This window comes from Panthera pardus, unplaced genomic scaffold (assembly GCF_024362965.1).
Source record: "Panthera pardus isolate Hobbes unplaced genomic scaffold, ASM2436296v1 HiC_scaffold_10, whole genome shotgun sequence".
Classification (NCBI taxonomy): Eukaryota; Metazoa; Chordata; class Mammalia; order Carnivora; family Felidae; genus Panthera; species Panthera pardus.
In genome coordinates this window covers 743,065-759,990 of record NW_026526655.1, presented here as the reverse complement: position 1 = coordinate 759,990, position 16,926 = coordinate 743,065, and the positions used below count along the sequence as shown (strand labels likewise).

General features: G+C 59.8%; 1 protein-coding gene across 2 annotated transcripts in view; it reads right to left on the bottom strand.

The window, feature by feature from the left end:
- PASK (PAS domain containing serine/threonine kinase) overlaps positions 1 to 16,926 on the bottom strand; it is a 44,627-nt gene that overhangs the window by 19,598 nt on the left and 8,103 nt on the right. Inside the window, exons 3-10 of one of the 2 annotated variants that reach the window (XM_019445305.2) lie at positions 13,731 to 13,896; positions 11,515 to 11,747; positions 10,788 to 10,958; positions 9,983 to 10,123; positions 9,389 to 9,523; positions 7,375 to 7,635; positions 5,390 to 5,582; positions 3,146 to 3,302 (exon numbers count right to left, since the gene is read on the bottom strand). In XM_019445305.2, coding sequence (XP_019300850.2) covers positions 3,146 to 3,302; positions 5,390 to 5,582; positions 7,375 to 7,635; positions 9,389 to 9,523; positions 9,983 to 10,123; positions 10,788 to 10,958; positions 11,515 to 11,747; positions 13,731 to 13,869 — 1,430 coding nt within the window. In that variant the 5' untranslated portion in view covers positions 13,870 to 13,896. Of the gene's footprint in view, positions 1 to 3,145; positions 3,303 to 5,389; positions 5,583 to 7,374; positions 7,636 to 9,388; positions 9,524 to 9,982; positions 10,124 to 10,787; positions 10,959 to 11,514; positions 11,748 to 13,513; positions 13,897 to 16,926 lie in introns of those variants that run through there. The other variant, XM_019445306.2, reaches the window with a different exon arrangement.

Below are 16,926 nucleotides of genomic sequence, written 5' to 3'. Positions count from 1 at the left end.
GGAAGAAGGGAGCGGGAGGAGGAAGGAACAGGAAGAAGGAAGAAGAAGAAGGAAGGAAGGAGAGGAGGAGAAGAGAGGAAGGGAAGGAAGAAGGAAGAGGAAGGAGGAGAGGAGGAAGGAAGGAGGGAGGGAAGGAGGGAAGGAGGGAAGGAGGAGTAAGGAGGGAGGGAAGGAGGGAGGAAGAGAGAGGGGGAAGGAGAGGAAGGAGGGAGGGAAGGAAGGAGGGAAGGAAATGAGGGAGGGAGAGAAAAAGGAGGGAAGGAAGGAAGGAGGGAGGGAGGAAGGAGGGAGGGAGGAAGGAATGAGGAAGAAAGGAGGAAGGAGTGAAGGAAGGGAGGAAGGAAGGAAGGAGGGAGGAGGGAGGAGGAGGAAGAAGGAGAAGGAAGGAGGAAGGGGAGGAAGGGAGGAGGGGAGAGAGGAGGAGAAGGGAAGGAGGGAGGGAAGGATGGAAGGAGGGAGAGAGGAAGAAGGGAGGGAGGAAGGAGGAAGGAAGGGGAAGGAAGGAGAGGAAGGAAGGAGAGGAGGGAAGGAAGGAGGAGAGTGAGGGAGGGAGGGAGGAAGGAGGGAGGAAGGGAGGAAGGAAGGAGGTGAAGAAAGGAGGGAAGGAGTGAAGGGAAGGAGGGAGGGAAGGAGGGAGGGGAGGAAAAAGGGAGGGAGGAGGAAGGAAGGAAGGAAGGAGGAGAAGGAGGGAAGGAAGGAGGGAGTGAGGGAAGGGAGGGAGGGAGGAAGGAAGGAGGGATGGAGGGAGAGAGGAAGGAGGGAGGAAGAGAGGAAGTAAGGAGTGAAGAAAGGAAGGAGTGAAGGAAGGAGGGAAGGAAGGAAGAAAGGAAGGAGGGAGGGAAGGAAGGAGGGAGGAGGAAGGAAGGAAGGAGTGAGAAAGGAAGGAAGGACGGAAGGAAGGAGGGAGGCAGAAGGAGGGTAGGAGGGAGGGAGGGAGGGAAGGAAGGAGGGAGTGAGGGAGGGAGGGAGGGAGGAAGGAGGGAAGGAGGGAAGGAAGGAGGGAGGAAGGAAGGAGGGAGGAAGGAAGGAGGGAAGGTGGGAAGGAGGGAGGGAAGCCGGGAAGGAGGGAGGGAAGGAGGGAGGGAGGAAGGAAGGAAGGAGGGAAGGTGGGAAGGAGGGAGGGAGGGAAGGAGGGAGGAGGGAGGGAAGGAGGGAGGGAAGGAGGGAAGGAGGGAGTAAAGGAGGGAGGGAAGGAGAGAAGGAGGGAGGGAAGGAGAGAGGGGGGAAGGAGGGAGGGAGGAGGGAAGGAAGGAGGGAAGAAAGGAGGGAGGGAGAAAAGAAGGAGGGAAGGAAGGAAGGAGGGAGGGAGGAAGGAAGGAGGGAGGGAGGGAGGAAGGAACGAGTGAAGAAAGGAAGGAAGGAGTAAAGGAAGGAGGGAAGGAAGGAGGCAGGGAGGAAGGAGGGAGGGAAGAAGGAGGGAGGGAAGGAAGGAAGAAGGAAGGAAGAAGGGAGGGAGGAGGGAGGGAGGGAGGAGGGAAGGAGGGAGAAAGGAGGGAGGAAGGAAGGGAGGAAGGAAGGAGGGAAGGAGGGAGAGAGGAAGAAGGGAGGGAGGAAGGAGGGAAGGAAGGAAGGAAGGAAGGAAGAGAGGAGGGAAAAAAGGAGGGAGTGAGGGAGGGAGGGAGGAAGGAGGGAGGAAGGGAGGAAGTAAGGAGTAAAGAAAGGAAGGAAGGAAGGAAGGAAGGAGGAGGAAGGAAGGAAGGAGTGAAGAAAGGAAGGAAGGAGGGAAGGAAGGAAGGAGGGCAGAAGGAGGGTAGGAGGGAGGGAGGGAGGGGAGGGAGGGAAGGAGGGAGGGGAGGGAGGAAGGAGAGAGGGAGGGAAGGAGGGAAGGAAGGAGGAGGAAGGAAGGACGGAAGGCGGGAAGGAGGGAGGGAAGGAGGGGAGGGAAGAAGGAAGGAGGGAGGGAAGGAGGGAGGGATGAAGGAAGGAAGGAAGGAGGGAAGGAGGAAGGGAGGGAGGGAGGGAGGAAGGAGGGAGGGAGGGAGGGAAGGAGGGAAGGAAGGAAGGAAGGAAGGAAGGAAGCAAGCAAGCAAGCAAGCCAGGGGCAGTGACAAGGACAAGCACACCTACAGGGCCTCTAGGAGGGACGTCGATCTAGCACTACAACTTGAGCTCAGCACATCCAACCCGAGAGAAGCGTCGGAAGCGGCTCATCTGGCAGGACTTGCTTGTCGCACAACCCCGTCCCAGAAAACGGAGCGTGCGGGACCCAGACGGGAGCTTGGGGCAGAGCAGATGAGAGCCACCGCCAGGGTCCCCCACCCCGGGACTCGCAGGCCAGGAGCCCAGCGGCTTGTAGCAGCGACCACCCCTGGGGCCAGGGGGTCACGCCTCAGGCGGCCCCGCCGGGGGAGGGTCCCCCGTCCACAGATGGGCACGTGGCACAGAGACCATCCAAAGCGGACCCGAGTGAAGTAGCGGCAGGCCAGGGAATCCAAGCCAACGGCAGGAAAGCAGCGAGACCGCAGAGCTCCACGGGAGGTGACGCGTGGAAAGGGCTCGGATGCACACGTCTCACACACACACGTCCAGGACAACACGCACGGGGTGACCCGGTCTGTGCCACAGGGGGCAAGAGAGGCTGCCCACGAGCACCCGCGGACGCGGAGGACACGCCAGGAAGGTGCCCCGCTCCGAGGACGGGGACGTGGCGGGGCAGCCCCAACGGCTGGCGGCGGCTCCCGCGGGGAGAAAAACTAGTTGAGAAACTCCAAAACGCTGTGTACCGTGGGACCACGATAACTAAGCAGGGATGACCGGTGAGTTTCTCTCTCTGCCTTTCTACATTTTCCACGTGTTCTAACGTGGACTTGACCACTCTACATACGGTATTTCGTTATTTAAAAGAGAGCAGACGCAAATGGTTTTTTAAATGAGAAAATCCTGCTATGTTAACTCCCTGGAACCCCACCCACACAACGGCCGGGTCTCAAGGCCGGGTCTCAAGGCCGGGGTCTCAAGGCCACCCACCGGGGACCACGCTGGGGACCACGCCCAAAGGCGGACTCCGGTGCTCGAGCCAGCACTCGGTGGCCAGGAGCTAGCGCCACCGCTGCTGCGGGCACCTGTCTCCCCGCAGCAAGGTCGCAGCACGCTCCTCGACCGCAGCCCGCCTACCGCCGCCCCACCCCACCTCCAGGGGACTCACCGCGGAACAGGCGGAGGCGGGAGGGCAGGAGGGAGGTGGCCTCCGGGGTCTGCCTGGCCCCCCGTCCCTGCGAAGGCTTCTCGGCTTCCCGCTACCTCTAGGGTCTCGCCTCGTGGCAGCTCGTGGTCTCCGACAAGCGAGCCGTTAACCCTGGAACCTGGCAGCAACAGAACAGACCGTTTTCCCACCTGCTGACCGAGTCTCCCCCCCACGGGACTCGTGAGCAGGGGGGGGCCCCCGACCGGATCTCGGAAGCCGTGGCGAGCCTACGTCCGCAGCGTGTCCCGGACCACCCCCTCGCCACTCCGCAGGTGCCCCGTCGGGGCCAGCGGCCCCCACTCTCCCTGCTGCGGTGTCCCAGGCCCTGCCCTCAGCCGGCAGGATCCCACTACCACCCCCGGGGCTGCAGCGCGCCCCTCCATCTGCCGAGAGCCCCCCGAGGGCTCTGCTCTGACTCCAGGTAAAAAGCCCAAATCCGTGCTGTGACCCCCACGGCCCTGCGGCCCGCCTCCCGACGCTCTGCCCAGGGCCTCTGGCCCCCGTCCCCGGAACGCCACTCCTGCCGCCTTCGGTGCTTCACCCAAAGCCACCATCCCAAGGGTCCCTCCCAGGCTCACGGACCCTGAGACTCGCTCTTCCTCCTGAGGGCTGGTCACCTACGCGTCAAGCCTATACTTGTGTGTCACGGCCTCCCCACCAGCTCCCCGGCCCGGCGCCTGTCCACCCACATAGGGCCGAGCACACAGCAGGGGGGGTGGGAGCAGGCGGGCTGTCCCTGTAAATGGCAGTCTGGATCGGGGCTGTGGGGAAGAAGCCCGGCCCCCGGCGGTGGAAGTGGACGGGCCGGCACCATCTTTCCAGTGGACATTCGGACAACAGCCGGCAAAAGCGAGCATCCCCACGTGCCCAGAAATGCCGCTTCCGAGAGTTCATCCCGAGGAGGCACAGGGAGAGGGGCAGAAGCGACCCCCGCCCCCTGACCTTCCACAAAGAACGTGCGTTAGACACACACACGGGAGAGACGGTGGAATGGTGGGAAAGGGAAGACTCGGAACTAGCGACAGAAACTGGAAAAGGGCCGTCTGTGTAGACAGAACGCAGATGCGACGAAGGGAGCCGGCGTGGGAACAGTGGAGACCCCAGCAGAGCCAGCAGCCCGACAAAGCACCTTGTGAAACAAAATGCCACGAGGTCACCTCTAGTGCCTGGAAAGCAACCCTCAGGGCACGCACCCCACTCCCAGCCTCGGGTCCGAGCCACGCGCTGCAGAAACCCCCACTGGGGTTCAGCGCCCAGAACACAGAGCGCTGCCCCACGACACAGCGGCTCCCACGTGGCCCCTCCACCCCCTTGGTGACTGTGTTAAACCCCCGTATGTGAGCGCTCAGACAGCAAGTCGGGCCACAGGCGGCAGCACGGGGACAACGTGTTCCAAGGTACCCTGAGCCTGCCCCGTGCGCACGGCATCACTACCACGCCACCCTCCAAGAGGGCCACGGAGCCCTGGACACATGCGGCCGCCTGAAGCCTGCCGCTCCCCAGCAGCCCTCTCGTTTCATTTCCGGTGTCCCCTCCCACGGGACGGCAGAGACCAGGGAACGTGAGGACCGCACCCTGTCAGCGGGCAGTGAGGGAGCAGGTACTTGCAGAGTGGGGCCCTGTGGGCTGGGAGCAGAACGGGGCGCAGCTGCTCCTCGCTCCTTGTCAACGGAAAGGTGAGCACTGAGGAGGCTGCCGGGCGGTCTCGTGCTCTGTGGTCCCTGCTCCTGGTGCCCCGAAGCCAGAGAGGAGCCCTGCCAGGGCGGGAGCCGTGCTCCCAGCCTGTCCTCACACACCACGGCACCTAAGATGTTCACGTCTTGGGGACTTGGGATATTTGCTGAAATAATACTCAACGCTAAACTAAAAGTACAGAGGAGAAACACAACGAGCAAATATGCCTAGAACTACTTAACTTAGGGGTCAACGCGATAGGCTACGTTAACACTGTCGTAGGCTATGTGAGGCTCCACAGATCTACTCGTAAAATACCACCAACAACCTACCCCCGGGACCCTCTCTACGCTCACGGCTGTCAGACTCACGACACGTCCCATCCCCCGGGAACACAGAAGGCCCACGACAGACAGGGTCTCCACGAATGCCCGGCGGCCACTGGCTTACACTCTCCATCCCGCCCAGCACGCCCGTGCCCCCTCCCTCCGAGGTGTAGGGCTGTGTGTGGCTGGGCAGCCACGGACGCACCTGGGAGGAAGAGGCTGGGCCGACCCTTGGCCTCGCCGGCCGGGTCCCAGCCCTGGTGGGGGTCCACAGCACTCTCCCCAGGCTCACTCTGGTTGCCAACGTCCAAGCAGTTGGTCAGGTTTGGCCGTGGTAAGGAACTGTCATATGCGAGCTCCATGTAGTCGTAGAAACCGGGAATCAGAAAAGTGATATTCTAGAAAAGAAACCATGACATTTCAGATGTGTTGAGGATCCACCCTGACCCACGGGGCCGGCGTACCATCCGGTCTGCATACAAAATGAACGCGACGCGAGCACATCTCCGGGCAAGGTGAGCAAAGACCCCAGGTCGTATTCCTTTCAACAGACCCACAAAGCCCCTCTGACACTCAACATGGAGTTCGTGACTTTTCCTCCCTTTTCTTACGAAAAAACAAAATCAACAACTGAAGCTACCAATACCAACACCTCCACGTCTCCCGGGCAGATGTTCGCCCCATGTTTTCCTTAGGCATGAAAGCCACGTGTGCAAATCTCACGTGTGCAAACGTGGCTCTCAGGGAGCGATGGGTGCCCAGGATAAGACAAAGGACCTGGGGCGCCTCTGCTGTGCTGGCCAGCGCCTCAGCATGAGGGTCCCAGGCCCCGGAGCTGCAAGGACACGTGCCCTCTCTGAACCTGTGTGCGCCCCCTACTCACAGCCGTGTGAATCCGGAACACGGTCTAATCCAGAGGCAGGTCCATCCACCCCACACGCGGTCCCTACAAAGACGGGACGCCCTCGATGTTCCTGCGGGAACCCCTGGTCCAGAACTCACACTGACTGTGTTTTCATTAACTTCAAACTAAGCTTACCTTCATTTAACTAAGTTTCAGCTCACTTGCTCCTTAATATTTCTAATTAGAAAACAAAGAGGGACCTGTGTTTGGACCTTGTCACTGGGTCTGAGAATGACAAGAGGGAACAACGTTCCCTTCCTCTGCGGCAGCACGTGGTGAACAAGGTGCTCCGTGAAGGGCTGCAGGCACCCAAGGGCCGAGCTGGCCGGGCGCACCGGCACAGGGACCACTCGACGTCAAAAGCGATGCGTCAGCCGACAGCCTCTCCCTCCCCTGTGACCCTCCTCCCACTGAGCAGAGGGTCCGTGTCCCCTTTCCAGGACCCAGGAGGACCCTGGGACCATGTGAGGAGCATGCTGTGGCCGCCTGAGATGCTCACCTGCCCTTGGAGCCCGGCCACCACACGACACACAGGGGCTCTCGACACCAGCCCCAGCCACAGACCCAGGCAGCCCCAGCCACGGACCCAGGGAGCCAGACCCACAGGTAGGCGCGCCTGGGGACGACGCCAGCCCCGGCTGACACTACATCAAAGAGAATAGGCCATCCCGCCGAGCCCAGCCCAAAGGGCCCATCTGTGACCTAAATATGAGATTGTCATGTTTTAGGCACCAAGCTTACAATGGTTTGCAGCAACAGATACAGACTCTCAGCACGGTCTTAGATAGAAACAGGCAGTTGGCATCCCAGCTGGGCCTGGCTCTTGGTGTGTGGAGATTTCCGCCTCCCCGTGTTCAAGAAATTCAGAGAAAGCTCCATCCAAGGAAGAAGTTCATGAACACTTTCCTCTGACTCTGACCGCACAACAGACCCCCCAAGATGGCCCCCAGGGCACAGGAGGTGAGACAAGCCCCGAGCTCCACGCGCAGAGAAAATCCCCACAGGTGGGACACACGCTCTGCTCGGGACAGGTCTCAGGGTGACAGCCCCTCCCTCTCCCAGGGCGGCACCTCGAGACAGCCCAGGGGGTCACGGAGGGCTCGGCGCGGGGTCCGGAGAAATGAGTGCAGACAGGGAGCACGCTGCCCGGCACCCCCCAGGGGCAGCCAGGGGGCCGGCCCAGCAGACAGGGAGGTACGAGGCCTGTGGCAAGCTCAGGTCCTCACTGTGGAAACGGACCAGCCCCCTGCAGGGGCACGCAGGCTGGCCACCCACGCAAGGCCCACCTTGCCCAGGAGCTCCGTCTTCCCGTAACCGAACAGCATCAGGGCAAAGCTGTGGTTGATGCCATAGATGGTCCCGTCGGGCAGGAGGGTGATGAGGCCGCTGATGGTGGAGAACACCCAGACTGACGCCGAGTAACCCGGCTCAGGCACTGCCCTGCCGTCTTCCACCACCTCGCTTCTGGGCTCCGATTTCAGCTTTAAGCTCAGAGGGAAGGTGGTGCCATCTTTGGCTCTCCCGACAGACCTCTGAATCTTGAGATTCTGGAAGGAACACGCACCACTGAGCTGACAGCGGCATCGCACCCAGCCCCAGCTTTGAGTCTTTGCAGCTTGAGAAGCGAACCCACCCGCGTGTGCTGGGGAGCACCCCCAAACATCACACTCCCCACACCGGTCCTCCTTCCCTGAGCTCCCCGCACCCCGCCTTTGCCCCCGGAAAGCGGAAGCTGGCCAGGAGCTGTGACCGGGGGCGAGGGCACCCCAGCATGGCAGCCGCTCACCACTCCAGAAAGGCCCGAGGGCAGCAGACACCAGGGCAGCCGAGACGCGCGAGGGCTGGCGTCTGGGAGGGAGGGCCAGCTTTCCTCCCCGCTCTCCACCTCGGACCGCCAGTATCCCCAGGGTGCCCCCTCTGCGGGCGGCCCCACCCCTCACTCCGTCCCCCATCCTTCGGCCTGAGGGGCAGTGGCTCCCTGCTGTTGCTGACTACTGGGTGGCCACGCCCCATCTGCCTCGTCGGCACCTCCATCACCCACGAGAGCACATCCTTGCTTTACGTTTCCCTTCTTGAAGACTTGGAACGTATCCAGTTTCAAGTAAACCTCGACCAAGGCAGCATCCTCACCAGGGGCTTTGAGAGTGTGCGCCCTTTCAGGTTTCAAGACGAGGCCCAGGCTTTTGTGCCCACCCCTCGCCCTATCCCACCCACCCCTTTGAGGGGCCACCTGGGAGACAGAAGACGTGAAGGGGCCCACGTCGTGGGCACCACCCTGAACGCAGGAGGGGAGCTTCACTCAGCGGCACTGCACCCTCCACAGGGTCGGGACTCCACACGCCAGGCTCCCTGTGCCAAGGCCGTAGGCCAGGCGCCAGGTCCCAGGGGGCCCCACAAGGAATGAGGGGTGCAGCACCTGTCTCCACTCGCTGCCGGGGAGTCGGGGACTCTAGTTCGAGGCTATTACAAACGTGCCTTCTAGAACATACTTCTCTTGGATGCGTGCCTGCGTTCAGACTGAGCAGGTGCTGACACGCGAGCTCCCAGCGGGGCTGGGCCAACAGGCGCCCCCCACCCCCCGGCCTTGGGGCAGGGGAGAGGACACAGAGACAATAAGGACTAGGGATGGGGGCAGGGGGTTCCCATTGAGCTGGAAAGCTGAAAAATAGCCGATGACTGCTCAGGGGGTTCTTGGCCTGAGGCCAGCCAGAGAACCAGTGAGTGCCTATGGGTGGCCCGAAACCATCTCTGATTTCTTACAGCGGCAGAGGTGACTTTAGGCAAAAATCAACCGTCCAGTCTGATCCTGCAGGTCACTGGGGTGTGACGTGAGGTCACCGGTGTGGAGGCTGCACACTAGTAGGAAACGGGGCTCCCGGGAACTGGGAGGATTCGGTCGGCATCAGAACCTCCCCCCGACCCCAGACCGCCACTGACCCCAAAGCTGCCGGCCCTCCCCCATCTGACTGCCATCCTGCCTTGAGGGGACACCTGCCATCAGCCCGTTCTCCCTGTCCCTCAAGACCCCAGACCTGTCAGTAAAGAGAGGCAGCGGGCGTTCCCCACCCCAGGCTCCAGGGAGAGGACCGAGGGGACAGGGCAGTCAGTTGGAGAGCCACACGGGCCCTGACCGGGTCAAGGCTTCTGAGCCCAGAGAGCAAGAGGGGAACGGGTGCCATCGAGCACAGGTCCCAGCCTGTGTGGCCAGGTCACGGATTCCAGTCTGGGTGATGAACGGTCACCAGTCACTGGATAGACAGACTCCCTGCGGCGGCCAGAGGTCCCCGGGGTCCTTCCTACCTGTGGGACGAGCTCGCCGGGCGGAGGCAGCTGCACAGAAGGGATGAGGTCTGCCATGTGCTGCCCGAGCACCTCCTCCCCGGACGCGTACCCGTACAGGAGAGGGAAGAGACTGTCGCACGACGTTATGGTTCCCTAGGAGGAAATACCAGCATTTTTAAGCCTTAGGATAAAACTCCTGGCACCTCAGCTTCAAGCTCCACCAAACGCCAAGTCTCGAGCTTGAAAGTTCGCACCGTGCGCGGCAGAAGTGTGCGAGGCGCGCACAAACACTCCTGAGGCCCAAATTCCTGACTTCTCGAGATGTTCCGCAGAAGCCGGCACAAACCACACCCACAGCTCACAGCCCAGGGCTGTGTACCCCACACGGTGCGGAAACAGTCCTGTGAGTGGTTCTGATCATATCCCAGTAGTACACGAGGAAACTGAGGCACAGGGAGATTGGATTCCTTGCCCAAGTGCACACAGTGGGGGTGCAGCGGGGCCTCCCACAGGCCCCAAAGGCACACAGCAGGCCACAAGGTGAGCCCGAGCTCCGGGAGCAGCGCCACAGGGTCAAGTTACGCGCAGCTGAGACGCCGCGGGCACACTCACATCGCTCTGGAAAGCGACCCAGGCCGAGATGCGCTCCACGGGCTCCAGCATGACCACACAGCAGAGGCTGCGTTCCTGCTTCACCTTCTTCATCCACACAGAAACTGGAACCTTCTCCCCACTGCGGCTCACGATGTCCACCTGTGGGGACAGACGGGCCTGCACCTGGCCCTCCCTGGACCCCAGGCCCGTGGACGTCTGCGGCCTCTGCTCACCTGCCCCACATCTCGGAAACGAACCAAAGTATAAACAAGGTTTCGGACACTTAACCTAACAGTCTCTGAGCCAACGTTCTATGGGAAGAGAAGGGTTTTTGGCAGCTTCGTTCAACACCGCAGGGGAAGCAGCATCCGTAACTTCTCGAGGAAACAGACACCAATGCGTGGTGAACATGCCAACTTTTTCTTCACGACAGCCAGGTGGCCTTTCAGAAGTAGCGGACCACATCTCACTCCCCGCGGTGCCCGGGGCAAGGGCTCAGCATCTAACATGCAGTTCAGCCCGTCAACTGCCAGCTGATGCGCCACACGGGGAGGACCGAAGCCCCCGGAAACCTTGCCAGCCCCGCCAACGAACACCGACACACAGAGCTGGAGATTTAGGGGTGGGGACCCTGAGATGAGAGCATCCGCGCCGCATCCTGCAGGCCCGCAAACCCCTGACTGGCCTCCTCCCCCATCAGGTGGTACCGCCCTCACGCCAGCCCAGCTGTCCCCCGCACCAGCACCGACGGGGGGACAGCGGCCGCGGTGGCCGGTGACCGGCCGTGTTTGCACGGCCCCGGCGGCACACGCCAGGCACTCACCACCGTGCCAAACACAACGGCGGCGTGGCCGTCAGCCTCCACATGCTCTTCGCTGAGGGCCTTCACCACGTCGGAATCTGGCTTCAGGAAGAATTGCGTGAGCTTCTGGCCGATCAGGTCATGGCTGCTGTACCCCAGGAGCTGGCAAGCCTTGTCGTTGGCGACCAGGATCTGGGGGTCACGGAGAGGAGAGGGCACGAGCGTCACCGGCGGCACCTCTAACCCCCCGGGAACAGCAGACGAGGCGGCATGGTCCAGCGTCCTCCTCCCAGTGTCCTGCCCTGGTGGTTCACAGCAGTGACGCCTTGGGTCCTCGGGGGCCTTGGCCACAGAGGGGGACACAAGAAATGGCAGCGCCACGACCGGGCGCCTCACGTCATCAAGACTACATGGACGTGTGGGGACTTAGGCCATACCCCTGCCCACCGGACAATTTCAGTTCTCTGTGCCCCTGAGCGCTCTGCTCTCACGCTGGGAATGCGTTCTCACTCTCGGGCGGCCAGTGCCTCAGACAGCTCGAGCGCGCGCCTCGCCCCCTCCCTGGGGTCTCCACCTTGGTGAGAGGACTGTTTGGTGTGGTTGAGTCTTGTTTATGTCGCTCCTGCAACTACACAGGTGAAACCCAACGCTTTTCTGATCGCACTTAACGCAAACGCCTCTGTTTGAGGCCACAGGTGGAACACACGGGCTACACGCTCATGGCAGGGTCACAGACCGAAGCAAATACCTCTGTGGTCTTGGCGTTCACGGTGAAAACAGCCTTGTTCGGGTTGGACACGGGGGCCGGGAGCAGGGGCGTGGACCGCCCCGAAGACAAGCCCCGCAGCAGGGAACAGCAGGACGCGCCCCCCAGGGACCCGGCCGCATCCGACCGCTCCGGTGCGGCCAGGCAGTGCGGCTTGCTCGCGCACATATTCTGGGCAGCCAGCGAGGACAGACAGTAGGAACTCCATCTGCCTTCTGGAAAGAGAAGGAAAGGAAGCCTTAGACCTGCCAGGAGCGCACTCCTCAAACACACCGCTGCACACAGCCCCTGCTCTCAGTTCCTGCCAAAGGCTCCAAGGGCTGGTTTGCACCCCACGGTGCGTCTCAAACGTCCCCAGAGCCCAACAGAACAACACCCGGGTGTGTCTAGCCATGCGGAGTCGCACCTATGGGGAGCAGGCCCAGCCTCAGCGATTCTGTGTAAACACACTCTGAGATCCCTTTCCACCCAGCCCCCCAAGTGGTGCCCTCCTGGGTCTGTCCTAACGGCCCTCGATCCCAGAAAGTCTCCCAAATCCAAGAGCTGCCTGGCTGTCCCGGCCCCTTCCTCCCTCCCTCATTCATTGGTCAGGTTCACTCACGACCCCTCCAGAAAACCCCCTCCCGGTAACAGGTCCAGTAGCTCCCAAGATGCTCAACCCCGTGGCCAGTTCTCAGGGCTCACCCACCCCCACCATCAGCAGCCCTGGGCCAGGGGGCAGCTCCCCAGCTCTTAAACCTCTGCCCTTGGCAGAGCTCCCTCCCCCCTCCACCTGCCTGAGCTCTCATCACCCTGGAACCCTGGGGATCAAGCTCACCGCCTCCGCTCCATCCCAGCCACTCCTTGGTGGCTTTAAATACACTTCACCTAGGAATGTGCTGCGAGGCCCCTGCTTACACCCCTGCCCTGCCTCTCCTTTCCCATCTCAGTAAATGTCAGCTCCATCCTTCAAACAGCTCAAAAACCAGGCAAAGACAAGTCTTCCCCCCTTTCCCCTCCTTAGCTCATGGGCCCACCCCAGACCATTCTAGGAGCCTGGAAACTGCACGGCCCAGAGCCTCGGCCCTCCTCTTCCAGGCTGCCCCAGGCCCGGCCTGATCTCCTTACAGCACCAGACAGGTGCTGTGGCCCCAGCTCCGCCCCCTGCTCCCCAAGCAGACACCCACCCATGCTCCCTCCCAAGGCCGAGGGCGAGGGCGGCTACCTGCCTGCCTCACAGACCTGCCCAGCCCACCCCACAGAACCTCCAGCCCTCACCTGGAGGACCTAGCCTCTGCTCCCCTCTGAACAGCCCCACCCTGTGCCTCCAGGCCAGCATGTGAGCCCTCTTCTTGGGCTCCCACCCTCCTCCTCCGTGGGACTGTTCCTCACCTCCACCTTTCCTCCAGCACCAGCCCTTCTATCAACCTAACAGACTCCCCGTGTCCTAGCCCCCCGGGCTCCAGCCCTTCTATAATCCTAACAGACTCCCCGTGTCCTAGCCCCCCGGGCTCCAGCCCTTCTACAATCCTAACAGACTCCCTGTGTCCTAGCCCCCCGGGCTCCAGCCCTTCTATCAACCTAACAGACTCCCCGTGTCCTAGCCCCCCGGGCTCCAGCCCTTCTACAATCCTAACAGACTCCCCGTGTCCTAGCCCCCCGGGCTCCAGCCCTTCTACAATCCTAACAGACTCCCCGTGTCCTAGCCCCGGGCTTCAGGCATGCACCTCTGTCTCCCAAAGCGCCCCCTCCGACAACGAGCCCCTCGGGGGTGTCTGGGCTCTGGAGGCACCAGTTAACTTGGGGAAACATGAGCGAGCGGGTAGCAGGTGCCTCGACCTCCTGCCCCCTCCCCCCACCACACCGGGCACCATCTTCTGCACTGGAAAGCTAGCTGCCCTCAAGCCCGTGTTACTCGTCTGTACCTGGGAAGAAAGCATGAGCCTGCAGCCCAGCAGCTGGTAAATATTTACCGAACTAAAGCCGCAAAACTGTATCTTACTTGCAAGGCAGCCCAGCCCAGGGTCGCGCTCACACACACTCCGCAGGACAGGCTCATGCCTAAGAATCACGGCGGCGCAGGAGAGGCTTCAGCCAGCACCGCCGCCCGCACACAGAGCGCGTCCTCTCAGCAAGAAGAGAGAGTGGCCAGAGCCCAGAGCGCCCCCTCGCCTGCGTTTTCGACACCGCCACCCACGATGCCCAGAAGGGGCGGGTACCGGAGAGGGCCATCCTGCTCTGGCACAGCTTCGCCAGCCCATTCCTTCTGCTCAGGTGTCTGTGCGCCGAGGACGAGGACCTGCGGGGCTCGGAGGTGGTCCGCACGGCAGGGCTCTCGGCGGGGCCTCCGCCCTCCATCGGGGAGCTGGCAGGCCAGGAGAACAACTGGAAAACAAAGCGAAGACCATCAGCATCTGCAGCACAAGAAGCAAGAGGCAACTGATCCCCCCGCGAGGCTGAGAGCAGCTCAGCCCCACGGCCTCCCCCAGCTTACAACGCGAGCCCAGAAGGACCGAAGTCCTGCTAAAAGAAGTCCTTTGGGAGAAACGCGGGGGAAGAGATGGGAAAGAAAGAAGAAAATGAGGAGAGAGCAGAGCAGGGCAGGAGGGACCTCCAAGGAAGGCCCAGGCTGCAGCGGCACACCGACTACAGATGGCCCCAGGCCAAGGGCGTCCCCGACGACAGGAGCACCTGCCAGCACGTGAGGCTCTGGGTGGCCCCAGCTTTCCCCAAATCCACTGCATCTGACCAGCCACACCCAGAATCATCCATGGGGCTTCCAACAAAATAGCAACGCAAAGCCAACATACAGAGTCTGGAGATGGGCCTGGCGCCAGACATTTGTGTTGTTAACTTCTTATTTTTAAATACTTGCAAGCAGTTGTAAGGAAAGCAAATACAGAAAAATCTCCTGCGTCCTTCACCATTTCCTCCAATGGTGACATCTTGCAGAACCACTGTCTGGAGGTCCAGGCCAGGGTATGCGGAACCTGCTTCCAAGACCCTCGTGGGCCTCTGCCCCCACCACTGCTCCCTCGTGGGCACACACGGGCCCAAGGACTGGCTGAGGGGCTTCCTTTCCAAGGAAGACCAGGCTTCAATAAGCAGGCGGGGGTGCCCCACAGGACGGACCTGCTATGGAAAGGGAAGGCAGTTGCCCCCCCCCACCACCACATTGCAGCTCCAAACTCCAAGGAGGCCCCGCCCACCCGTTCTATTCTGGCTTGAAGGCCTTCATGAAGATTCACCACCAGGAGAGGAGGGCAGTGACTTTCATAGTTAACGCCTTTGAGCCCAATCTGTAATTTTGCATACAGTGGTAACAGCATGGCATCTCCCGTATGTTCACGTTCCAGGCCCCTCAGGTGTTAGGGCCCGGCCAATGCTCACCTCAGCTGCCAGCTCCTGAGCACGGTGGGGCAGGGGCCCCCTAGACAGACAGAAAACTGAAGGCCCTCCTACCACCAGCATGGAAGGCTGCTGACATCAAAACATGCCAGCGAGCCACAGAAATGGAGGTCAGGACAGCAGAGGAACAAAAAAGACGACAAAACAATCAATTTCACAAACAGACTGATGTTGTGATTGATGTCGGCACCCGGTGAAGATCGGTGGGGGGTGAACGCTGCTCCCCGGCCCAGCCCCCTGGCCTGCCAGCATCAGCCCCTTCTGTGCACAATGTGAGCAACGATAATGCACAACTCTCAGCACACTTGTGACGACTCAAGGGTCTCAGCTGCTACCGCGAATTAGAAATGCCTAATAGCCGTGAGCTGTCAGTTTGGGAGTTGGCGTAATTAGGGGCAAAGTGGCACCTCTATGACTTGCCATGTACAAAAACTAGTTCCAGGTGAATTTAAAAACAAAACATAAAAGCTCTAGGGAAAAAAAAAAGATGAAGCATACAGTGGCCTGGGTAACTTGAGCAGGCCCTGTATCCCAGACCAGCTAGAGCTCATTAAGAATGCTGGTGCTGGGGCGCCTGGGTGGCTCAGTCGGTTAAGCGTCCGACTTCGGCTCAGGTCACGATCTCGCGGTCCGTGAGTTCGAGCCCCGCGTCGGGCTCTGTGCTGACTGCTCAGAGCCTGGAGCCCGTTTCAGATTCTGTGTCTCCCTCTCTCTCTGACCCTCCCCCGTTCATGCTCTGTCTCTCTCTGTCTCAAAAATAAATAAATGTTAAAAAAAAAAAAAAAAAAAGAATGCTGGTGCTGCAGCATCTCGGAGCTACCCAGAAAGACACGACCTTTGAAAGATGCACATGAGCTGTACAGAGCTGTAAGCAGGTCACCCTAATGAGGCAGGGGCTCCCCGAAGAGACACCGGGGCCCCAACAAGGGACAGTGTGGCCCTAGCTCAGAAGCCTGGGCCCTGGCAAAAGCAATCTTCCTGATTGCTTCCAAGATCAAGAACAAGCAAATACATTCTCTTCCAACAAAAAAGACAGGGAAACAGGTACCTTCGGTGAGAGTCTACAGAACAATCAAACAGATCCAGACCCACAAGAACATCAGATGTTAGAAGTACCCAGGTATATGTTTAAAACGTAAAAGATGTGAGTCAAAAAGTGAGAACAAGAGTTTCTCAAAAATAACTACATACTGAAAGAATCGATTTCAGCATTATACAAATGAAGATGTAATTTAAAAACTTTCCCACAAAGATCTCTAAGCCCAGATGGCTTCACTGGTGAATTCTATCAAACGTTTAAGAAGGAAATAACAATACTATACAAACTCCTCCAGAAATTAAAAACCAGTGGAGCACATCCAGCCCAGTGTTTGAGAGCAGCATTACCCTGATACCAAAACTGGACAAAAACATCGATAGAAAAGAAACCACAGGGACACCTGGGTGGTTCAGTCGGGTGAGTGTCTGACTTTGGCTTAGGTCATGATCTCACGGTCCATGGGTTCAAGCCCCATGTGGGGCTCTGTGCTGACAGCTCAGAGCCTGCAGCCTGCTTTGGATTCTGTGTCTACTTCTCTCTCTGTCCCTCCCTGGCCTGTGTGTACTCGCGCTCTCTCTCTCTCTCTCTAAAATAAATAAATATTAAAAAAAAAAAAAAAGAAAGAAAAGGAAAGGAAACCACAGACCAAAAACTCTTGTGAACAAAGATGCAAAAATCCTCAACAAAGTGTTAGCAAATCCACCAGGCAATAGGTAGAAAGGAGAATACGTGACAATCAGGCGGCGTTTATCACAGGAACAAAAGGCCAGTTTAACATTTGGAAATCAGTCCGTGTAATTCATCATATCAACAGGCTAAAAAAGGAAAAAAAAAAAAAGGAAGAAAAATCACACAATCATATCATATCAACAGATGTTGAAAAAGCATTTGACAAAATCTAACACCCCTTTATGGGAAAAAACACTCAACAGTTAGGAGGTGAGAATGTCCTCTACCTGATCCAGAGC